The 26,157-nt window shown below is 40.5% G+C and overlaps 1 protein-coding gene across 5 annotated transcripts in view; it reads right to left on the bottom strand.

Annotated features, from left to right (window-relative positions):
- spel1 (DNA mismatch repair protein spel1) overlaps positions 1–26,157 on the bottom strand; it is a 184,347-nt gene that overhangs the window by 111,393 nt on the left and 46,797 nt on the right. For all 5 annotated transcript variants that reach the window (XR_012967616.1, XR_012967615.1, XM_076208394.1 and 2 more), the window contains one exon: positions 17,464–17,611. Coding sequence is in view for 3 of the 5 variants with exons in the window: in XM_076208394.1 (XP_076064509.1) it covers positions 17,464–17,611 (148 nt within the window). In the remaining 2 variants the exon portion in view is untranslated. The remainder of the gene's footprint in view (positions 1–17,463; positions 17,612–26,157) is intronic.

The following is a 26,157-nucleotide window of genomic DNA, read 5'->3' as shown; positions in this document are numbered from 1 at the left end:
GGATCTGGAAAAGGCTTATGACAGGGTAGAAGGAATGAACTGTGGAAGGTGTTGCAGATATATGGGATAAGAGGAAAGCTTTTAAGAGCAGTCAAGAGTTTTTGCGATAGTAGAGCTTGTATTAGGATTACAAATAGAGTGAGTGGTTTGAAGTAAAGGTGGGACATCATCAGGGATGTGTTATGTTGCATTGGCTGTCCAATTATACATGGATGGGGTGGTGTGCGAGGTAAATGCAAGGGTGGTGGGTCAAGGATTGGAGATGGTTAAAGAAAATGGAGAAAAGTGGGAGATAAGCCAGTTGTTGTTTGCTGACGTCACTGCACTTGTAGCAGGATTAAAGGAGGGATTGAGGAAGTTAGTGACAGAGTTTGGGAAGATGTGTGAAAGTTGAAGATAAATGTAAGAAAAAGTAAGTTGATGAGATGGACAAGGTGAGGGAGTTGCAGTGGAATGGAAGTGAGTATTAAGGGAGAGAGACTAGAGGTGGATAGTTTTAGATGCTTGGGTGTGAATGTGACTGGAAAGGGAGGAGTGGAGGTAGAATGTAGATTGTGAGAAGCCTTGGGGGATTAAAAAGTGTAATGAGAAATAGATATTTGGGAATGGATGCTAAGAGGAGATTGTATGAAGGAGTGATTGTGCCAACAGCACTGTATGGGGCAAAAACATGGAACATAAGAGAGGAATAGAGGAGTTTGAATGTGTTTGATATGAGGTGCCTGAGAAGTATGATAGGGTTTACTAGGCTGGATAGTGTGAGAAATGAGAAGGTGAGGAGGAGAACGAGGGTGGAAAGGTAGTTGGGAGATAGGGTTGATGAAATAGTATTGGGATGGTTTAGGCACATGGAAAGAATGAATGAAGAAAGATTGGTAAAAGAAGTGTGGAAGGCAGAGGTGGAAGGAGTGAACATGAGGGGGTGACCTAGGATGAGATGGATGGATGGATGGGATAAAAGGGGTATTGGGAAAAAGAGGAATGTCTGTTGAGGAAGGATGGGAGAGGACAGAAGATAGGGGTGAATGGAGAATGGTTGTGTATAGATAATGCTGTGATGCATGAGAGGGAGTGGGTGGGGAATGGGGGGTGAGGAAGTACGTGTGGAAAATAAATTGATGCAGCCCAAAGGGATTTCTCCCAATCTTCTCTTTTTCTGTATGAAGCAGCCTTGCTGGGGATGTGCTGTTTTGTGACACTGTTTCTGACACTGGGCAGTGGGTGAGCTGCAAGGATGACCTGTCAACCAGGAGGAGCCAAGAGGGAGGGAGGGAAAGGGATGGATGGGAGTGGAGTATGTGGAGATAGAATGGGTGGGAGTGGTTTGCCTTTGTTTTTTGGCTACCTCCCCTTTAATGGGGAAAAGGCCTTTGGTATATGTATGTATTTATCATTATAATAATATTTTTGCATCCAACCTAGTTATGGACCAAAAGGTCTTCTGTTGGCATGCTCCTTTGTAAATGGGTGGGAGTGGATTTATGTCTTTGACTTTGGCTACTTCATTTGTAAGAGGGGAAAAGCTGTTGGTGTATGAATGTATTAATATTCAGAGTGAAAGAGAATGAGTAATACAGCTGTAATTCTGTATCTTATAACACAAGTATTGTGATGCAGCATCAAATCATTGTACATCTGGCAGCTGATGCTGCAACAAAAATTGACTCATATTGAAGAGGTTCAGAATGACTACATGTCTAAAGGATGTGAGGAAACAGTCTACCATATATATGCATAGACACCATAAATACTCTTGTATAGTGTGAGTTTTTACAATAAAAAATTTACTAGAAAAAATAGGGGGTTGCACTATACACAGGGCCGGCCCTACCATTAGGCGAATCTAGGTGGTCGCCTAGGGCATCAGGCTGAGAGGGGCATCAAGCAGTAATTCCTATTTCGGTACTTTAATAAGCATGGTTTAATCATTAACTGTCAGGCGTCAGACCAGTAACTAATTGGTTAATTTGCAGAAGCGTTTTGCCAAATTTCCCCTATTTTTCTTATTTTTCAATTCAGTAGGGACAGGGTGAGAAAACACCGATCGAATGCTCTGGTAGAAACACAGTTTCAAATATCACGCCACCACTCCCCACTAACAAAGCTGATACCCTACAGGAACACCGAACACACGCCAGTCGCCAGCATTCAACTCCCGCCAACGCAACGGCTGTGTTTATGAAGTAAGAAAATTGGGTTGTTTAGATCTTCGATGTTATTTTTTAAAGTTCTTATATAGTGTTCCACGTCGGTGAATATAACGTGATTGTATTGCGTTATGTTTCATTACAATACTTACCCATATTGATATGTTATAGAGTGAAACCAAAGGTAGAGGGGAGATTCAAATTGAGGTTGGAATGTGAGGTTGGAAACCGACCATAAAAATGTTTGGAAATATCGATGTGTGAAAATTTGATATTAGGCTAGACTATATATAATTTGAAATACTTGGAAAAACATAAGGTATTATTATAGTTTCTTCCTCGTTTTAACAACGGTAATTTTCACATATACCATCGGATAATCATCATTATTCGAAGCATTTTCTTCTCTATACTTAATGGGAAAAATCACGTTTAACATCACTAGCACTTACTGAAAATCTTGGGTCAGGTTAGGTTAGGTTAGGTTAGGTTAGGTTAGGTTAGGTTAGGTTAGGTTAGGTTAGGTTAGGTTAGGTATAGTTAGGCTAATTACCTTTAGCTCAGGTTAGGTTAGGTTAGTGGCCTTTACGTTTGTGAACACCAGGTGATTAAAAAAGAAATGAAACAAAAAATAAAATAAATAGCCATTTCCCCCAGAAACGACAGTCATATTCGTTCATAGTACACTAAAATCTACCAGAAAAAATATATTTCAATCAAAGTTTCCGAGATGGGGAAGAAACTATAAATTTACCAAACATAATAAAAAGTGACTAATTATGTATATTACTATTAACATGAATATATATGGTTGTGGTGGTGAACTAGGCCTAGTGTGTTTAACCCTTATATGAAAAGGAATAAACCCTAAAGAGGAATATATCTAAACTGTCTATACGGTATATACTCCAATGGAATGCATTAATTGATATTTATTAAGATTTGTCTAATAGGAATTAACAATAATACTCCTCCCAATTTGTGCTTTTCAGATGAGTAATAGAAAGCAGCCCTCAGGGGTGCAAAATCGCAAACACAAAGCAGAACAAGCAAAGGCAGTAGCAAAACAAGAGGGTTCTTTTTTTAAGTATCTAAGTAGAGAAAAAAACAAGCGAAAATGGTAGTAAATCAGCAGGTAGTACCAATATTGAACCCACTGCAACTTCAAACACAGACTGTAAAGTAGATGTTGCACAGACTTCTGTTGGAGAAAAAGCTGATGGTATTGAACCTGCTGCTGTATCTGACATTGGAATTAGTGATGTGAATTATGGAGATCCAGCAACTTGGCCTGACACATGCAATAATGTTTTGCGACAACTGCTTGTACAACATGGACCACAGCACATTTCTTCATACAACTTCCCCAAGAATTCTAAGAACAGAAGATTTTCCCCTATACATTACAAAAGAAGACTAAGTAATGGTGAGGAAGTATGCCGTGACTGGTTGGTTTATTCAACTTCGAAAGATGTTATCTTTTGTTTTTGCTGTAAATTATTTTCCTCCAAACCTAACGTTTCTCTGCATAAAAAAGTTTCTAATGATTGGCAGAATACCACAGCAATTCTTTCTGTTCATGAAAGAAGCACGGAACATATTGACAACTATCAAACCTGGCGTGAACTTGAACTACGATTGAAACAAGGAAAAACCATTGATCATATTGAACAGCAGAGTTTGAAGCAGGAAGAAAAGTACTGGCAAAATTTTTTGGAATGTTTGATTGCGTTGTCTAGGGTTCTTGCTGTACAGAACTTAGCATTTAGAGGAACAAATGAGAGCCTCTACAGTCCCAACAATGGAAATTTTTTAAAGTTGGTTGAATTTCTGTCTTTATTTGATCCAGTCATGAATGAACATTTACGTAGAATTAACAAAGAGACTATGGTGCACTATCTGGGAAAAAGGATCCAAAATGAACTTATACAACTGCTGGCAAGTGCAATTAAAGAGAAAATTTTGGCCGAAGTAAAGCTTGCAAAATATTTCTCAATTATATTAGATTGTACACCTGATATCAGCCACATAGAGCAACTGACAATGATTCTTCGATATGTAGATATTAAAAAAGAGCCAGAGGTTAGTCAGCATCAAGTTTGCATCAAAGAAAGTTTTTTAGGCTTTGTTCCATTAAAAGAAACTACTGGAGCTTTCATGACTGAAACACTGGTGGATGAGCTTCAAAATGTGGGGTTACAGATAGACAATTTACGTGGTCAAGGATATGATAATGGGAGCAACATGAAAGGAAAACACAATGGTGTTCAGCAGAGTGTGCTTGATATGAATCCATGTGCCTTCTTTGTACCTTGCAGTGCACACTCATTAAACTTAGTGGTGAATGATGCTGTCAAATGTTGTCTTCAAGCTACAATTTTTTTTGGCATAGTACAACATCTGTATAATTTTTTCTCAATCTCAACTCATCGATGGCAGGTTTTGGTCAGTATCATGAAAGACTTAACCATCAAACCTTTAAGTGAGACCAGGTGGGAAAGTTGGATTGATGCTCTTAAACCCCTCAGATATCATCTTGCTGACATATATGATGCTTTACTTGAAATTTATGAAGACACAAACCTTAAAGGGTCATCTGGAAGTTCGACCCGGGTTGAAGCCAAGGAGTTTGCTGATGCTGTTTCCAAATATGAGTTTGTTGTTTCACTTGTCACATGGTATAACATCCTGTTTGAAGTCAATATCACCAGCTACCAAACAGTTGGAAGCAACAAAAAGCTACTTTCTGAGCTGTAGATGTGATAGTGGTTTTCAAAAAGTTCTGGTTGATTCTACAGAGGTGGCTCAAGATTTGGAAATAGAGCCACAATTTGAGAAAAAACAATCACGAAAACGGCGAAAGAAGCGTCTATTTGATTATGAAGAACATGAGGAATCACTAGAAGACCCCAGCCATACGTTTAAAGTAGAATTTTATTATAGCGTTCTTGACATGGCCATACAGTCAGTAGAAGAAAGATTTCACCAGCTACATTCCTACAAAGCAATATTTGGCTTCTTATATGACATCCATGGAATAAAAAATGCACCAAACGCAGATATTCTTCATGACTGCCAAAATTTAGAAAAGTCATTAACACACAATGGGCATCACGACATTGATGCAAGAGACCTATGTTCAGAGCTCAAGGCAGTATCAAGGCGCTTGACGAAACCCATGCTCCCACAAGCAGCACTTTGCTTTATATTTGATCAAAAACTGCAAGATAGTGTACCAAATGTTGTGATTGCCCTCAGAATGTTATTAACTTTGCCAGTATCCGTTGCAAGTGGAGAACGCAGCTTCTCTAAACTGAAGCTAATTTAAACTTACTTGCGCTCAACAATGCTGCAGCAAAGGCTTGTTGGTTTACCTACTATATCAATAGAGAATGAGGAAGCTTCTAACTTGGATTTTGCTAAATTAGTGGAAAAATTCGCCAGTCTAAAAGCTAGGAAAGTGGAATTGTAATTTTTGTTGAAGTGTGTCATGGAAACCAATAGTTTTTTATTGTAGCCTACATAATTTCATTTCCAACAATGTGTTGCACAATTTTTTTTTTTAAACTTAGTATTGGATCGTTGATGTATTACAATACAGAGTATATTGCTATAAAATGGCTCTTTTTGTTACCATCAACTATAATTGATACAAAATTGAACCAAAAATTATTGTCCCCGAGCCACTGGCCCTGGGTGAACTTTCAAGGAGAGGACACAAGGGGCATAATTTTTCAGCTTCGCCTAGGGCATCAAAAACTCTCGGGCCGGGCCTGACTATACACACGTTATGTTTTTGGGTTAAAATTCATGCATTTTTGGTGCCCACAATTTATCTGGTAGACCTACAGTATTACAGTACCTTAACTGTAAATAATCTTCGCAAAACAAGGTAAAATAGAATACTGCTTAAGTATAAGGCATACATGTACCTCTAATACTGACAAATGAGCTGTTGGAAAGGCAATACCTCAGTGATGTAAACATACATACATACATATACCAAGGCTTTTTCCCCCTTACAAGGGGGGTAGCCAAAAAGAAAAAGGCATAAAATCATTCCCACCCATTCCATCCCTGAATACACTCCACACCCCTCCACCCTCCCTCTTATCTTAGCACATCCTGAATGACGGGTCATCCCTGCACCTTGTCCACTGCCCTGGGTCAGAGGCAGTGTCGCAAGACACAGCACATCCATAGCAAGGTCGCTTCATTAAATCGGCGACCCCCTCTCTCCGTTCCCCCATTGCATAAAATGAGAGGACGGGGAGAAATCCCTTCGGGCTGCGTCAAATTTTGCTCACACATACTACCTCACCCCCCATCCACCCGCCCATTCCACCTCATGCAATCACAACATCATCCATATACAACCATTCTCCATTCACCCCTGTCTTCTGTCCTCTCCCGTCCTTCCTCAACAGACATTCCCCTCTTCCCCAAAGCCCCCTTCACCCCATCCATCCACCTCATCCTAGGATGTCCCCTCATGTTCACTCCCTCCACATCTGCCTTCCATACCTCTTTTACCAGTCTTTCTTCACTCATTCTTTCCATGTGTCCAAACCATCCCAATACTCTTTCATCAACCCTATCTCCCAACTCCCTTTCCACCCATGTTCTCCTCCTCACTTCCTCATTTCTCACTCTATCTAGCCTAGTAACCCCCATCATACTTCTCAGACACCTCATCTCAAACACATTCAAACTCCTTCTCTCTTCTTCTCTTATGTTCCATGTTTCTGCCCCATACAGCGCTGTTGGCACAATCACTCCTTCATACAGTCTCCTCTTAGCATCCATTCCCAAATGTCTATTCCTCATTACACTCTTTAATCCACCAAGGCATTTACTCGCTTCTCTCAATCTACATTCTACCGCCACTTTCACTCCACCTTTCCCTGCCACATTTGTACCCAAGTCTACTAACTAATAAAAAATTAATTTCAAAACCATGATCGACCACCGGCGGTACATGGTAATTCTGTGACACGCGCAGCGCTACCTCATGTAAAGCTTTGCTCCATACCTTTGGCGAATTACCATGAGTGTGTAAGATGTCAGACGACGCAGCAGCTAGGAAGAAGCGCCAACGTCACTTTTGGAAGTGGGTGACTAATACGAAGAATGTATCTAAAAGTGAGGTATCAAAGGACCTTAAAACACTAAACACATTAAGGGCAGAGCATAGCAAAAACTTTCCGGACCTTTATGGTACCAAAAAGTCCTTTTCTCTTAATGAATACGTGAAGAAGTTTCATCATAAGATATTGAAGTTCAATATCACAATACGAGAATCCGATGATTTTACGTATTGTGGCTGTTCAACTTATACATGGATGGGGTGGTGCGAGAGGTAAATGCTAGGGTAGTGGGTCAGGGATTGGAGATGGTTAAGGAAAATGGAGAAAAGTGGGAGGTGAGCCAGCTGTTGTTTGTAGACAATTTAGCGCTTGTGGCAGGATCGGAGGAGGGATTGAGGAAGCTGGTGACAGAGTTTGGGAGAGTGTGTGATAGAAGAAAGCTGAAGATAAATGTGGGTAAAAGTAAGGTGATGAGATGTACAAGGGGTGGAAGTGGCAGTAATCTGGAAATGAGCATTAAGGGAGAGCAACTGGAGGAAGTGGATAGTTTTAGATATTTGGGTGCAAATGTGGCAGGAAAGGGTGGAGTGAAGGTGGAGGTAGAATGTAGATTGAGAGAAGCGAGTAAATGCCTTGGTGGTTTAAAAAGTGTAACGAGGAATAGGAATCTGGGAATGGATGCTAAGAGGAGACTGTATGAAGGAGTGATTGTGCCAACAGCACTGTATGGAGCAGAAACGTGGAACATGAGAGAGGAAGAGAGAAGGAACTTGAATGTGTTTGAGATGAAGTGTCTGAGAAGTATGATGGGGTAGATAGAGTGAGAAATGAGGAAGTGAGGAGGAGAACAGGGGTGGAAAGGGAGTTGGGAGATAGGGTGGATGAAAGAGTATTAGGATGGTTTGGACACATGGAAAGAATGAGTGAAGAAAGACTAGTAAAGGAGGTATGGAAGGCAGATGTGGAGGGAGTGAACATGAGGGGACGTCCTAGGATGAGATGGATGGATGGGGTGAAGGGGGCTTTGGGGAAGAGGGGAATGTCGGTTGAGGAAGGACGGGAGAGGACAGAAGACAGGGGTGAATGGAGAATGGTTGTATATGGATGATGTTGTGATGCATGAGGTGGATTGGACGGGGGAATGGGGGTGAGGTAGTGTGTGTGAGCAAAAATTTTGACGCAGCCCGAAGGGATTTCTCCCCGTCCTCTCCTTTATATGGGGGGACGGAGAGGGGGGGGTCGCCGATTTAATGAAGCGGCCTTGCTGTGGATGTGCTGTGTCCTGCGTCACTGCTTCTGACCCAGGGCAGTGGACAGGGTGTAGGGATGACCCATCATCTAGGAGGTGCTAAGATGGGAGGGAGGGTGGAGGGGTGTGGAGTGTTTTCGGGGATGAAATGGGTGGGAATGTTTTTGTGCCTTGTCCTTTTTGGCTAACCCCCTGGTAAGGGGAAAAAAAGCCTTGGTATATGTATGTATGTACGTGATGAAATGTTTGATGGTTTGCCATTATTTGATGGTGAAATAGAGGATAGTGTTTCTGGTAATTTTCTGAAGCACTATTTAGCGGGCTACAAGAGCTTTAAGAAAAATGGAGGTGTGTCTAATCACAGAACTTATCAGATGCATTATTTGGACATGCTTTTCAAGAACTTCAAGCGAATTAAACGGAAAAATAAGTACGCTATACGAAAAGACAAAGAGGTACATAAAAAAGTGTTGCTGAAACAAAAGGAAGAAGAGAGGATACAAAATGAGAAAAAGGAACAAATAAAAAGATTGAGAAAAAAGGAAATGCGAAAGAGGAAAATGGAAGAAACAGCCAAGCGGAAAGTGGTGAGGAAACTAAAAGTTAGTATAGAGAATGAAGGGTTGTTGAGAAAGTTAAACAAAGAAGAATTGAAACTTTTAAGTGAGGATAGAGAAGAGCGACGATTGAAGCAAAAGGAGGACAGTGAAAAAACTGTAATGGATGATTTCGATATGGGGGAACTTGAAGGAACTACACGTAACGAATCAAAAGTTAAACCTCACTATATCGGAAAACTCGGCGACTTCAAATGTAAATTCTGCCAGGCATTGTTATGGAAAAAAGAACCCAAGACTCTATGTTGTAATTCTGGGCAAGTGCCTCCCATTAACCCTTCAGTTATTGAAGATGGAGACATACTTCAACTTTATGAGGGTAAAACGGAGCTCTCTAAGCGGTTTTTGAATAACATAGCGGGTTTTAATTTAATGTTTTCCTTTACGTCTTTATGTACATCAGGAAGATTAGAAAATGATGCAGATAAAGCTATGTGCTATAAGATCCAAGGAAGAATATACCATAAAATAGGGTATTTGAGACCCGAACGTCTTCAAGCATCTTTTGGATTATTTAAAAATGAAAGGGGTGTTTTGTGGAAAAAGAAAACCAACTGTTTTCTGGATCTTTATTTCTATCACGATGTCTACCAACAAATAAAATTCAGAGCTAGCAAAATAACGAATGCGTCTAATTTATCGAAAAGGGACAGAACCGATAATCCAGCAACTAAAAGTCGCTGAAAACGAGAATTTAAAGCTTTTCAGGATAACGAAGCAATAGTACGACTCTTTTTCAATTATTTTACAACCAATAATAAATGCCTCTCTAAAATTTTGAAAGAAGTTGAAACTGCAAAGGATTTTATACGACTCCATGTAGAAAAGAATGGAAAAGTCCCTGAAGTTTCAATAACTTTGAAGTCCACGGAAGGCATACAGACCCGCGAACACAAAGGAGTGTATCATCTACCAACCTCTTCTTCTTCAGTTGGAGCCATCATTAACTTAGATACTTCAAATCGTCATCTGCAAATAACAATAGAATCTCCCAAACCAGATACGAAATATAATACTAAAATTGTTACCCATGAAAACGTATTCTATGATGCCTTCCAGTATCCGTTATTAATACCTAATGGAAACGTTGGTTATTCACATAGTCTGAAACTGACACAGAAGGAAGGCCGTAAAAAGCGGGTGTACGACAGGTTGACCCCTGCTTCCTTTTACTCTTCGATGTACATGGAACGTGAAGGGATTTTCAATTATGTAACAAAATGTCGACGTTTATTCCAGCAATTTGTTGTTGACAATTATGTAAAAGTTGAGTCAATGAGGTTAGCATTCATTGAAAATAACCAAAGTGATATCAGAAAAGAACGGTCTGACATTTTGCAGGGAGAAAACGGAAAACATAAAGGGCAGCGGATAATCATACCTCCAACATACGTGGGAGGGCCAAGATACATGAAGCAGCGACAGCAAGATGCGCTTGCTTTCGTGTCCAATTACGGTTCTCCTGATTTTTTCATGACGTTTACGATGAATCCAGCATGGACAGAACTAGAGGAGTCGTCAACACAAACCAAAAGCACGTCGAAAAACAAAGGAGATAGACCTGATTTAGTTAGCAGAATTTTCAAGATGAAAATCGACAGCCTCATAGATGACTTGACAGTCAGATGCATTTTCGGAAAAGTAAAGGCGTATCTTTATAGTGTAGAATGGTAGAAAAGAGGTCTTCCCCATATTCATATTCTCTTATGGATGAAAAACACAATAAATGCGGAATTGGTTAGTAATATAATATCTGCAGAAATACCAGACAAAAACAAAGAACCGAAATTATTCGAAATAGTTACAAAATGTTTGATCCATGGACCTTGCAAAGGATTCGATGAATCACTTGTGTGTTGCCAAACAAAATCTGTGCAAGGAAAAAATTGCTGTGGCAAGGGATTTCCTAAACCGTGTAGGGATAATTTGTTATTCGGGAATAACGGGTACCCACTGTACAGAAGAAGGGCTATAGGAGAAGGAGGCAATAGTTTTGAAAAGAAAGTCAAAGGAAACATTGTGAATGTGGATAACTCCTGGGTTGTACCGTATAATCCGTATTTGTGTCTTAAATATAACGCCCACATAAACGTTGAGTGTTCAAACTCTATAAAAGCTATAGCTTACGTGACTAAGTACGTGAACAAGGGTTGTGACCGCATACTGTATTAAAAAACAAAAGAAGACGACGAAGTCATCAATGAAGTAAGAAATTATCAAGATGCTCGGTACGTCAACGCTAACGAAGCTACATGGAAGATATTCAAGTTTCCAATACACAAAAGTTTTCCCCCTGTTACAACTCTAGACCTTCATCTGGAAGGCGAAAACGAAATATTTTTCAAGGAGAACGAAAATGCTGCAAGCTTACAATGCAAAACTGCAAAGGATACTCAACTTACAGCATTCTTCAAGTTATGTAAGGAAAACGAATTTGCAGCCACCCTTTATTATCATGAAATTCCTAACCATTTCATTTATGATAAGGCTAACTCGAAGTGGTTAGAAAGAAAAACTAGAACAGCGGCTCTCGGACGGATAAGGGCTGTTACGAACAAAACAGTAGAACTGTTTTACCTCCGTGTGTTATTGACACACGTCAAGGGGCCTTCATCCTACGAAGACCTCAGGACAGTGGACAGTGTCACACACGACACATACAGGGAAGCAGTCAAAGCCATGGGTTTGCTGAATGATGAAGAAACTTGGTTGAAAACAATAATGGAAATCATCTCTCATACCAACAACAGGGATCAATTGAGAACAACATATGCTAGCATGTTGGTGTTTTCAGATCTGGAGGATCAGAGGAACATATGGGAAGAAACAAAGGATTTATTCGCGAGTGATTACCTTTTTCGTAGAGGGTTAACGGACTATAACGACGAAATATACCGTGATGCCCTCGACGACATACAAGAAAAGGTATACAATTGTGGCGGAAGCAGGATTGAACAGTACGGTCTACCTCCTTCAAGAAACGGGCAAAAGTTAACCAATATTGTACGTAGAGAGAAGGCATATGATAAAGCAAAACTAGCAGAGGAAGTGAAGGAAAAGATACTGTTGATGAACGAGAAACAGAGATACTGTTACGACACTATAATGGAAAGAGTACTAAATGGACACAAATACCCTGTAAACGGCTTTTTCATAAATGCTCCTGGGGGAACCGGAAAATCATTCCTTTTGAATGTTCTCTTGGACACGGTTCGATCAAAGGAAAAGATAGCGTTAGCTGTTGCTTCCTCTGGAATTGCTGCAACTGTTCTTCATGGAGGAAGGACAGCCCATAACATGTTCAGGATACCTATTATGGAGCACAATGAAGTACGTTCATGCAATGTGAAGAGAGATACGGAGATGGCAAATTTACTTGAAATGACCTCTTTGATTGTGTGGGACGAGGCCGTCATGGCTAACAAAAACACCATAATGGCTTTAGACATTACTCTTCGAGACATATTGGGTGTGAACCGTTTTATGGGAGGTGTGGTATTCATATGCGCAAGAGACTTTCGTCAAATTCTTCCAGTGGTGTGTGGAGGTGATGAAATTGATTGTTGGATAAAGTCAAGTTAATTTTGGGGACATTTGTCTCATTTGGAACTAACACAAAATGTGAGGTTGAAAAATGATGATGTTTTAAATCGTCAATTTGCCAGAGAACTTTTGGAGTTGGGAACAACACATAAAGAGGAATATGTGTTTCCTACTAATTTTGGAGTAATAGTAAACAACAGGGAAGAGTTGGTGAAAAGAGTATACGATAAGTTCGAAGAGAACTTCCTCAACGTTTCTTATTTCGAGAAAAGAACAATCATTTCTCCTACTAACGATGATGTTGATTGTATTAATGACATGGTTTTCAAGCGACTAAACACAGAAGCGAAGATCTATCAAAGTGAGGATACTTCTGTGGATAATGAAATGGACATTCAAACATCAGTATACAATTCTATCAACAGTCCTTCAATCCCTCTTCACGAGTTGAAGATGAAAATCGGGGCTGTCGTGATGGTTATGAGAAATATTTGTCCTCCGAAATTGTGTAATGGAACAAGAATAATAGTCAATCTACAAAAGAACATTATTGTTGGTAATATCTTAACGGGCGCATACAGAGGTGAACAGGTTATGCTTCCCAGGATAACATTAGACTCTACAGACACGTCTGTCATATTCAAAAGGAAACAATTTCCTATAAGATTATGCTATGCCATGACGATCAACAAATCGCAAGGACAAACGTTTGATCGTTGTGGATTACTTTTAGACAGAGCCCAGTGTTTTGCTCATGGACAGCTGTACGTGGCGTGTTCGCGGGTAACAAGCCACGATTCCCTGATTGTGTACACGGGATACCGTAAGCAGGGAGACGAATATGTAAGGAAACCGGCACGCAATTGCGTGTATAAAGAACTTTTTACTGAAAGACGAAAAAACTCCCGTCATTGACAAATGTTCTGGGAAACAGAGCCCAAAGGAAGATTTTATGGACTTGAAAGTTATCCATTGTAACGAAGAGGCACGAATAGCTGAAGAAGAACCTGATCATTCAATTTCTGTATTGCCTTCGATTACTGAAGAGGAAGCCGTCAGCATGATCATGCCCGAAGAGTTTTATAATAACGACTATTTGGGTAGAGAGGATAACACCAAAATGGCGGAAATGGAATGCGAGAGGGAACTGAAGGAAGAAAATGAGAAACTCAAGAAGGAACTGAAGGACGAGAAGGAAAAACGCGAGAACGACCTGAAAGCAGATAACGAAAACCATATGAAAGAATTAGAGAGTGTGAAGGAACTTCTGTACAAAATCATTGGTAGTAGCGATGAAGATGTATCTCCCCCTATAAAGAAGACAAAAATTGTAATGGTTTGTTAATAAAACAATGATAATAACACGGTATTCATGTACAACCATGGGCGGCGAGCAGCGCCACAGGCCAAGCACCCCTGGCGGAGCCAGGACCGGCGAAGCCGGGTGCTTTATACTAAATAAAAAAATAATTCTCCGGTTTGCGAGTTTTTCTCGAGACCCGGCAAAACGGTCGCACCGGACCCTGGGTAGGTGTAAGGGTTTATTCAGTTCGTTTCACGTTTTCAACTGGAACTGATCTGATTCACGTTGTTCATTTATTAATATTATGTTTTTTTTTTCGGAAATTGTTATCGTTAGACCAAATGCGCATGCGCCAATATGACCTATCCTCAAGCGAGAAAATAAACCTTTTTTTAAAGGTAAAAATATCTCGAAGAAGAAGAACAACAACAACAACTCAAAGAACTCGAAGAAGAAGAAGAAGAAGAAGAAGAAGAACTCGAAGAAGAAGTAGAACTCGAAGAACTCGAAGAAAAAGAACTCGAAGAAGAACTCGATGAAGAAATCGAAGAAGAATTCGAAGAAGAAGAACTTGAAGAACTCGAAGAAGAACTCTAAGAAGAAGAAGAAGAAGAGCGAGCAGCACCGCAGGCCAAGCCCCCTGGCATAGCCGGGTCGGCGCAGCCAGGGGCTTGTGTATCTAAAAAAAAAAAAAAAAAAAAAAAAAAAAACACTTGCAAATAAAGATGCACGCAAATTTGAGACAAAAAAATATCTTTAATTTTTTTTTATCTATACTGTATAAGGTATTTGTTGATTTGAAATAGGATATATAATGTATGAGCAACAAAAACAAAGAAACTTAGGTTACACAGGGGGGGGGGAGGGAGGGAGGGAGGGAGAGAGAGAAGTATGTCATATACCACAGCCACCATTAGGTATCAATACTTATGCCACAAATTGGAAGTCCCTTGCCCTCAATATCCCAAGTGAGCCAGATATTTATTTGTATGCCTGGCAGCGAGACCAGGGCTGGCTGCCACCAGGGTATACAGGGTTTCCAGGCTCGGTGCTGTTTGAGATTCGAAAGGGGGAGGATTATGTTTCTGGAGCTCCGTGTTTTGCTTTTGATTTTATGTAAATTCTCAGTGGTTTGGAAGGAAGCTTGCTGGCTGAGCGGGTTAAGGCATCGTTACTTGTGGCAAAGGTTGAGTGTGAAGGCAGTTCGAATCCTGCCAACGGCAAAGTTGAACCCAGGGCATGGTTCATTAAATTCCATGCTACAAAGCCCTCTGTGAGGGGCACCGTCCTAGCCTCCCGATAGGGGGGAGTGTGTGACGTTAAACCATATCATCATCATCAGTGGTTTGGCATCTGTGTTGCTGGCTATGGGTAGTGGATGTGAAATCAAATGTGACAAGATTGCTACTATAGTGGCCCTGCTTAAGGCAGGGCATTCTGTGAAGGTAATCTCTGAAAATACTGGAGTTACAGTGTGTTCTGTGCAATGCTGGTTATTACGTTTCAAGGATGGTGGGGTGGGGGGCATCACTACCTACCCCACATCAGTGCTGTGGCAGACCCAGGAAACTCACACCACACACTTTAAATGTTATTAAGCATGAGATAGACAAGTCTCATAAATTTGCAAAAACAAATTCAGCAGGAAAACCCTGGGTTATTAGGTGGTGTGTCTCTTTGCACATTGCAACGCTGCTTGCATGAAGATATCGGCATGCAGCATTTTAAGGGGAGAAGGAAGCCCCCTCCTTACTAAAGTACAAAAGAATAAGAGATTGAATTTCACAAAGATATATGGTGAATGGAGCACTGACCAGTGGAGGAAGGTACTTTGGAGTGACGAAAGTACCTTCACTGTGACCAGGAACCGACCTGGTTATGTGTACTGCTTGCCTGGCAGTGATCCTCTTCAGTCATAGTACATCACCCCTCCTGTGAAGCACCCTGATTCACTAATGGTATGGAGTTGTTTTACATACTATGGTGAGGGGCACCTTGCAGTGCTGCTTAAAAATGAGAAAATGAATCAGAACAATTACCTACAGTTGGTTGTTGTGTGACTACCTTCCTAACTCGTTTTAATGGTGTGAAGCGGATTATTATTATTATTTTTTTTTTTTTTTTTTTTTTTTTTTTTTATGCAGGACAGTACCCCGTGCCACACAGCTAAAAGTGTAACAAAGCGGTTGAAAAATTGTGAAGTACAGTACTTTGAAGACTGGCCTGGCAATTCTCCAGACCTCAACCCTATTGAGAATCTCTGGAGTTTGATGAAAAAAGGTCTGGAGAGGTAGGACATCTCATCACTCCTGAAGTTGGAGACAGCACTGTGCACAATCTGGGAAGAGTTCTCAGTGGAAAAGCTTAGCAATTTTTGCTGAAAGTGTCCTTAGAAGACTGAAGGAAGTCATCAAACAGAGGGGATAATCACCAAGTACTAAAGAAGGAGTAAATGTTCAATAATAAATTTTGTTGTACCATTTTTTCTGACACCAATACAATTTTTTCCTTGTTGCTTTTTTGGGAAGGGTGTGGCCTCAATACTTATGGCAGCTATTGTATATGAGTATATGTGGTACCTGGTATAGCTTGTTAAGTGATATAGCCAAAACTTGAACAATATGTGTTTTCAAATCTAAATATGATCATTGGAAACCATTGGAACTGTACATGAATCTGAAGCTAGGTATGATAGACTGGAAAGTAGCCAATGAGACTCAACAAGTGTTGCTCCTTTCCTGTACACTACAATTAGGTATAATACGTAAATACACTGGCACGCCTGAGCTTAGAACACCATCCAGCATTAAAACAGTACCAACACAGAATAGGCCTGATCACAGATTCAAACTGCCCCAGATGCAATTACCACACAGAACACTTTAAACTACAATGCCCTACACTAGCAATCCCTTGCCAACAGCATAATATATCTTTCCCGAGTGACTTCTGGTCCTGCCCAGAGGCTGTTGTCAATTACCTGAAGGTAGCAGGTCTTCTGCAGGGGAGCAATGGAATGATTGATGCACCCTGGCACACTGAAACGACTAATTACTCCTTCAAAACACAATGTCTATCTGCATTTTTTCTCCTGAATTGTGTAGAAACACTAACCAGTGTTCCATCACCCATTTCTATTTTTAAATATATTATGCACTCTTAGCTTTGCTGAGAAATACATCTCACATTTCCTTATCAAGTTATAAAGCTGCACCCCATTTTCCTCACTCCCTGATCTGTCCTTCATTCCTTTCAGATCCCACTTATCCTTAGCCCTTTCCTTATAGTCTCACTATCAGGTTATCCCATCCATTTTGATCCACATTACCGCTATCTTTTCTTACACTATATCTATAGACATTCAAACACCAAATTCTAAAGGTTGAGGACCCTTTGGCAGTTGGCCAGACTATCACAGCATTTCCCTCCCTCCATCCTTTTTCCTTTGCCTATTCACCATCTACAACACAATTTTCTACATACTTATGGAGAAAATACAGTTCTCAAATACACTCACTTATAGCAGTCACTTAATGCTGCCCCCTTCCTTGAGAGCTTTCTTGCAATACGCTGTATGTCAGGAATGCGGCGCAGGTGATCTTCTCCCAAGGACTGCCTTAAATCTGTTGAACTCACAAAGGCTTCCACCAAATCAAGACGTTCTTCTGTAAATGGCAAATTGATAAAAAACAAAATTAATAACTATGAATACATAGAAGAAAGCTAAAGATAAATGTGGGTAAAAGTAAGGTGATGAGATGTACAAGGGGTGAAAGTGGCAGTAGACTGGAAGTGAACATTAAGGGAGAGCGACTGGAGGAAATGGATAGTTTTAGATACTTGGGTGCAAGTGTAGCAGGAAAAGGTGGAGTGAAGGTGGAGGTAGAATATAGATTGAGAGAAGCGAGTAAATGCCTTGGTGGATTAAAGAGTGTAATGAGGAATAGACATTTGGGAATGGATGCGAAGAGGAGACTGTATGAAGGAGTGATTGTGGCAACAGCACTGTATGGGGCAGAAACGTGGAACATAAGAGAAGAAGAGAGAAGGAGTTTGAATGTGTTTGAGATGAGGTGTCTGAGAAGTATGGTGGGGGTTACTAGGCTGGATAGAGTGAGAAATGAGGAGGTGAGGAGGAGAACAGGGGTGAAAAAGGATTTGGGAGATAGGGTTGATGAAAGAATATTAGGATGGTTTGGACACATGGAAAGAATGAGTGAAGAAAGACTAGTAAAAGAGGTATGGAAGGCAGATGTGGAGAGAGTGAACATGAGGGGACGTCCTAGGAGGAGGTGGATGGATGGGGTGAAGGGGGCTTTGGGGAAGAGGGGAATGTCTGTTGAGGAAGGAAGGGAGAGGACGGAAGACAGAGGTGAGTGGGGAATGGTTGTATATGGATGATGTTGTGATTGCATGAGGAGGAATGGGCGGGGGGGTGGGGGGTGGGGTAGTATGTGTGAGTAAATTTTGACGCAGCCCGAAGGGATTTCTCCCCATCCTCTCCTTATATGCAAGGGGGAACGGAGAGGGGGGGTTGCCGATTAAATGAAGCGGCCTTGCTGTGGATGTGCTGTGTCTTGCGACACTGCTTCTGACCCAGGGCGCAGGGATGACCCGTCATCCAGGAGGTGCTCAGATGAGAGGGAGGGTGGGAGGGGTGTGGAGTGTATTTAGGGATGAAATGGGTGGGAGTGTTTTTATGCCTTTCCCTTTTTGGCTACCTCCCTTGGAAGGGGGAAAAAGCCTTGGTATATGTATGTATGAATACATAGACAAAACATTGAGGGAAAATATTAGGGTAAATATTACATGCTCCTGGTTATGTGTAACTAGTAGTAATGAACCAGTAGTCTGGCTGGAGACTTAAATACAGATGGTAGTAAATTATTGGTACATAAATATGTTGGTCATCTTTATTTTTTGCATATTCCCTACACTGTATTGAACAAAATTGTCATGTACCCCATGCCTATCATCCTCTCAGTTATCTGGCCCACTGTGATAAAAGTTTCTGTTCTATAGAAGGATCAATGGTAGGTACCTGCAAGATGACCACTGGAGAGAACCATCCCCTCTACCACCAGGGCGAATGTTGTATGTACTCACCCCACAGTGTTGGAGTCAAAATCAATTTTTTTTTTTTTTTTTGCTTAAATCAACTCAAAATTAGATAAAACCATCATATCTTGCTTATTTTGATTCACCTTAGCCTAGATGTGGAGAAACCAGGTCGCTTTTGTCAAGATATGCATGCAAAAATTTTGTAGAAAATCCATAGACTTTCTTTTTGGCAAATATTTATCACTTTGTTATGTGGTAAATTGATTTTTCAGTATTTTTTTTTTTTTTATCATTTCATGGAGGATAGGTGATTGTGATGTTTCTTATTGTTTTGGTAAATGTTTTAGTAAGAATCCATCACACCATTACTGCCTGGCCAAATTTTGTATTACACATTTACTACAAAAATTGGCAGTGTGAAATTGCCAGTTCTATACATCTGCATACTTACTAAATTGCACTCGCCTAACTGTCAAAGTACAAATTCATATACTCATACTTCTTTTTGTACACCAGAATCGCCTAAATTACATCTAAAGGCCGATTTCCCCCCCCCCAAAAAAAAAAAAAAAAATTGCTGCCAGGGTTGCCAGTTTTGTCAATAAATAAAAAAATCTAAGTGCCTTTTATAACCATGAATAGGGCTACTTGGTCATTACCACAGATTTGACCCTCAATGTAATGCGAATTTTTTAAATTGTGGCATGTTTGGCGAATTTTTTAAATTGCAGCATACAATATGGCGCTGATGTTCAACCCATAAAACAATTGCAGCATACAATGTATACCACTGATGCTGTAGGGGTTAATCACCCTCACCTCCACCTAAATATGACAGGTGGTGATGGATACAGAGCTGCCTAGTGTAGGCCTTATGGTCTCTTGCAGGCTCCTTTATTCTCATGTTCTTATGTTATGTTCATTCTCCACTTACACCTATCCCCTGCCTTCTCCCTTCTCTTGCTCCCTACACAGACTGGGCAGGAGACATGGATGACTCTATATTAACAAGAAGCTAAGATGAGAGGGTAGGAGTGAGCATGTACCTTGGGGGTTAAGGGGGTACGCGACACCTGGAGGTCATTTTCTAAAATATTTAGAGTAAAGAGCTGAAACTTCTCAGGTAAATAGGTATCCATATTGCCTACATTTTAGGTGAAGCAGAATGGTGTATGTACACATGTACACATGTACACATGTACGTATACCAGTAGCGACATTTAAAAGTGCACAGCACCATTATTCGTGGACCAATTTGTTTTATTTTTTGGCTATGATTAGTCAGTAGGCACACCTAGGGCCGGTCATTGAGTAATTGAACAATTTCCTTTATACTTTTGCATACAGGCATTTCAATTTTAATGTCTGGCAAAAATTGTGAAAAATACATTTTTTTTGCTCGTTTCCATTATTACTCCAAACTCTTTCATCCTATTCAAAATATTGGAACGATCGGCCCTAGCAGTTACTAAAAGTAATATTTCCTGTAAGTTTCATCTAAATTTGATGTATATTAGATTTTTTATGATTAAAAAAAAGTAGAAAAATATCGAACGGAGATATGGCAACTTGAAATATGAATATATCTGTAACTTGCTTATAGTTTCACCAATTTGACTGATTTTTTCATGGCTTAATTCTTATTATATAATAAGTAAGTACAGTAAAAATTATCAACATATTTTAATTATAAGTACTTTAAATATTGAAAAACTAAAGTATAAGTATGTCACAGTAGTGACGACGCACAGACGACAACATCATATAATTTGCTTTTTTCCACCTTTGGCGGTTTCTTCATATGAAACCTCTCTGCTGGGGGTCTTCAGGGTATCTAAATCATTGGAAAGAGGTTTATTTTCCAGTAGTGGGCGCCTTCTCTTTCCTCATCAGATTCCCCTCGCCAATCTATGTTGGTAGGGCACCCCCTCCAGCATCATATGATGTCTCTTCTTCTTTCTTCTTCCTGTATAGCCTTGATCTTTTTCCTCTTGCTTTCTTCTTTGGATTTAATCTTCCTCTTTGAATTGTTTAGTCTAATGTTGTCCTTTACCTCTGTCACCGTCACAGAGGTGCAGGTGAGGGCGGTGGTGGAGTGAGAGGTGGTGAGATCTTTAGTCGTCTTTGACTGCTTGCCATCTTTAACTGCTGTTTTTTGTCATTGTGATGTTCTTTTGTTCTTTTTGCTACCCATGATGACTGTACTAAAGAGTAATATGTACTAGCTAAAGTAATAGATTGCAATGAGAGCTCATGAGACATGCGTACTTCCCTTTTCAGAACTAGCCGGTAACTAACGCTTAGTTTCGCACAAAGTTGGCGAAATATTCTCCCTCCACCTTCCTCCCTTCCCCTCCACAATCGTATTGGCCGTTAATACACTGGGCGAGTGTAAATTCAATCAAATTTCAACGTTATTCGCTGCGCCTGAAGGTCCTAAGTGGCACGCCTCCCTCTAGTGTGGGTTGCGCCTTTAAATCTGTCCTTTTAAACCTCACCCAGGACCTTTAAATTGCGCGCGGCTGGAAAATTATTTGTCGGGATTTATTTCTAAGTGGTATACGAACATTTTGAACACAGTTTTGAAAAATGCCATATCTTGACCAAATTCACCCCCCCAGGTGTCGCGTACCCCCTTAAGAGGATGGAAATAAGGTGGAAAGGGAGCTGGCAAACAGTTCATCAGAGAATAGTGGGATAGATGGTTTGGGAATATGGAAAGAATGCATGAATAAAGACTAGTACAAAGAATGTGGAAGGTTAAAAGTGGATTGAGTGAACGGGGAAGACCAAGATTAAGATGGATGGATGGGGTGAAGGGGACCATGGGTAAAAGGGGAATATCTGTTAAGGGGATCGTCCATCAGAAAATCATGAAAAAATACAAAAAAAAAAAAAAACGAAATTCTGAAAATATTTCCTCTAAAAGGGTTGCTCATAAGCTATCTCGTGGCTGAGTATGGAAGCTGTATCTTGATTTTTACTATCTAAAAAAAAATATAATACAGTACCCCCCACCCTACTGTGGCTGGGTCGTGTATGCTGCATACTGCATATTACGTTTTCTGTTGTTACATATATTTGCTAACAAAAGAAGCTGTGTATTTTGCACAATATTTATGCTTTTGTATGATAAATAATAGCATACGATATGGCAACAGGGACCTGACTGCATACCGTACAGTATGAATTGCCCATCAGGGAAAAAAAAAAAAAAAAAAAAAAAAAAAAAAAAAATCTGAAAATATTTCCTCTAAAAGTGTTGCTCATTAGCAATCTCGTGACCGAGTATGGATGTTGTATCAGGAAGGGTGGGAGGGGTGTGGAGTGTATTTAGGGATGAAATGGGTGGGAGTGTTTTTATGCCTTTCCCTTTTTGGCTACCTCCCTTGGAAGGGGGAAAAAGCCTTGGTATATGTATGTACATATATTTGCTAACAAAAGAAACTGCGTATTTTGCACAATATATATGCTTTTGTATGATAATAGCATACGATATGGCAACAGGGACCTGACTGCTTAGCGTACTGTTGTACAGTATGTGAACGTGACTTATTCATAGCTTGTCTTTCAAGTGAGTGAGGCGTACTATTTTCTCGTTGTTTCAAGTACTTTTATTGACTCTGAAGATGCCGAAGATTTCTAAAAAGAAGTTATGATCACAGCCAAAAAGCTTGGCTGGCCATAGGAAGCAATATTCTCATGGAAATGAAGAAGGAAATCTGCCATCATCATCGAGCACTACTCAGCCTCCTCCAACACCTGTATTGCCTCAAGCGATGCTTGTCACAGATGCTTCAACTGTGACCTCACCACAACCGCGTGAAACAGCAGCATTAGACGAGATGCCATCACAAGAACAGCTGTATCTTCAACACGAAACTACGGCAGAGTTGCGCGCCAAGATGTTTCAGTCTAAATTACCCTCAACACCTGTTGCTGATATTGATAAGCTTGTAGTTATGACAGAGGGGCAGCTTCATCAAATCTTGTCAAAGCTTTCTTGCAAGATATGTAAGGAAGATGTGGGGGTGAATATACGGATGGAAAACTTCGATGCACACATCAGTGTCACCTGCGGCTGCGACAATGACTGCGTAACTATAGAACCTGTTGGAGAAGAGTACCAGAGGAGCAAGATAACTGTTGTAAACAGCTCAATGGTACACCAGTCCCTCGTAAATGATTTTGGGCGTGCTGGGTTGTCACGAATTACAGGAGCACTTGGCATTGAAGGATTCAGCTGCTCAAAATATGCCAGGTATTCAAAGTACTTGTTCATGAAAATGAACAAGCACTATAAAGAGTGCATGAAAAGTGCAATAGCTGGAATTTTCGAATTCCATTCTTCAAAGGGAGAACACGTTTCTGATGACGGTGTCCTTGATATTGCTGTCACGTATGATGGCACCTGGTTGACACGAGGTCATAAGTCTCATATCAGCATTGGCCTCGTGATTGAAGTCAACACTGGCATTGTTGTTGACATAGAGGTGCTCTGTAATCACTGCAGTTCTTGCACCAAATACAAGAAAACACTATCACCTGCAGATTTTCTTACCTGGAAGGATGCCCACGATGCTTCAGGTAACTGTGGGATGAATTTTCATGGTAATTCTGGTACCATGGAAGTAGAGGCAGCTGTGAGGATATGGAGTCGTTCTGAAAAACAGAACCTTAGGTATACGACTTTTGTTGGAGATGGAGACTCCAGTGCTTTCAACGCTGTGTGTGCCCTGAACGATGGTCAAGGACCCTATAATGTTCCCGTTTTCAAGGAAGAGTGTGTCAACCACGTCAGCAAGCGCCTGGGAACAAGACTTAGAAAACTCAAAAAGGAGCAAGTCACCATCATCTCCACCAAAACAGGAAGAACCATGAGAAGAAGTGAGCTAGGTGGAGCTAATATGTTGACAGATGCTGTCATTGGAAAGTTGACACAGTATTATGGGAAGGCAATACGTGATTGTGTGAATACTGACGTTTAGACAATGCGTAAAACTATCATGGCCTCCTACCTGCATTCTGTCAGCACAGATGAGAAGCCATTGCATTCTTACTGTCCTAAGGGAGAAGACTCGTGGTGTTTTTTCCAGAGAGCACTAGCCAGGCAAGAGGAACCCGAGTCTCACAGAGTCAAGAAGCCGTTCCTGGCGAAGATTCCCACTGAGAAGCGGAAATCCATCCTGGCAATATATAAAGACCTCACCTCTACAGAGCTTTTAGAGAAATGCCTCAAAGGAAGGACACAAAACCAAAATGAAAGCTTCCATGCAAAGATTTGGGCTTTGAGTTCAAAGAGGAAGTTTGCATCAGTAGCTAGAGTTCAATTCTGTGCTCAAGTTGCAGTTCTGAACCACATCTTTGGTTATGAACTTGCATATATGCCATCAGCAAGAGGGACAACAACCAGTGATGCCATAAAACAGCTTAGGATGGCAGATAAAGATCGTCTGTCGCCAAAGATGCATCGCGCCAAGAAAAGGAAGAGTGCACGCTTGGAACCTGAGCAATATAACCCTGGTGGATACTAACTGGATTCATCATATAAACCTATAATTGATCAAAAGCTGGCAACAAAGAGTAGGGTGGTGCCTATGATACCCTTTCAACACCATAACATCATAAATAATGAAAGGGGACCAGTAACCATGAACAAAAAAACTTTGACGCTCATTCCTGAAAAACTTGATTTTTGCACATTTAATTTGATTCACATCCAAAACGCCTTCACTGATTTTCAACTGCAAATCCTTTTTGGATTCAGCATAATTGGGAGAACATTTGGAGGCAGACTTATGTCCTTCTGTCAAGGACTAGTAGGATTTTTTCATATATACATTTATTTATTTATTTATTTTTTTATTTTGCTTTTTTCATCAACTTTGAATTTTTTTTTTCTCATAACAGATTGATCAGAACATCATAATTCTGCCTCCGTTTCTTCATCTATGTTAGCCCATTATAAAGACAAAAAATAATCAATATCCAGTCAAAGGTCTATCCTCTGAATCAATTTCAAAATTTTCAAAAATTACCCCTCGGGAAACAAAAAACATAAATGACATGAGAACTCGGCGGTATATTCTCTGAGACAAGACAGTTACTGGGAAAAAATCTCAGCCACTTTCACCCCAAAAAAAAAAAAAATTATTTTCAAATGGACGATCCCCTTAAGCAAGAATGAGAGATAGTAAGAGATAGGTGTTGTGAGTGGAGAACGGTTGTGAATCGATAATACATTGTGGCTCAAATGGATTTCTCCATGTCTTTTTTAATTATTTATAAGTGGATAACGAGGAAGGGTCACCAAGTAATGAAGTGGTGGGGGTAACCCAACTCTGGATGTTGGGCCCTGCTGTGGAGGTCATATGTCTATCATTTCATTACCTTGGTCTTTGGGTGCACAAGGAACTTCTGTCCATCTGGGAAGACTGTGCAAGAAATAGGATAGACTGGATGTATACAATGAACAGATAAAGGAATGATACATCCAAAAGGGATCTTCTTGTCCAATTCCTACATGTATGGATGAAGAAAGAGGTCACCATCTAATGAAGCCATGACAATAAACCAGCATTAGTAGTAGATACTCACTGAGAGAAAGTTGTGCCTTACTGCACTGCTTTTGACACAAGCAGAGCAGTGCAGAGGCAGAGATGGGAGGGATGGTTGAATAGACTTCTTTCTGATGCAAGTATATTTTGACAGTGTTGATGAAAGAGTATTGTTTCGAAAGAAAGTCAAGCATAAGTGCACATGGGAGAGGGTGGTGGAGGGAAGGGTGGTAGATAGAGCGCTAATGGATTATGTAGTGGTGAATAGGATTATGATAGGAAGAGTTAAGGATGTACATGTGCTAAGGGGAGAGGGTGAGGGAATATCATATCATTTTTTGGTGGAAGGTAAGTTGAGAGTGGAGGATAGATGGAGAAAGAGGAAAGGGACAAAAGGTAGGGAGGTGCTTAGAGTGAACTCTTTAAATGAAGAGGAAAAGGAGAAGGAGTACAAGAAGAAGCTGAAGGAGGAGTGGGAGGGAGTGAAGGATAGAGTGGAGCTAGGTGTGGAGGAGGAATGGTGATGGTTCAAGGAGGGAGTCATAAAGTGTGCAAGGATGGTGTGTGGAACAAGAAGGACAGGAGGAAGTAGA

The sequence above is a fragment of the Oratosquilla oratoria genome, chromosome 25 (assembly GCF_046742065.1).
Source record: "Oratosquilla oratoria isolate Oo_2021 chromosome 25, ASM4674206v1, whole genome shotgun sequence".
In the NCBI taxonomy this organism is placed as follows: Eukaryota; Metazoa; Arthropoda; class Malacostraca; order Stomatopoda; family Squillidae; genus Oratosquilla; species Oratosquilla oratoria.
This window is presented reverse-complemented; position numbering and strand designations above follow the sequence as displayed.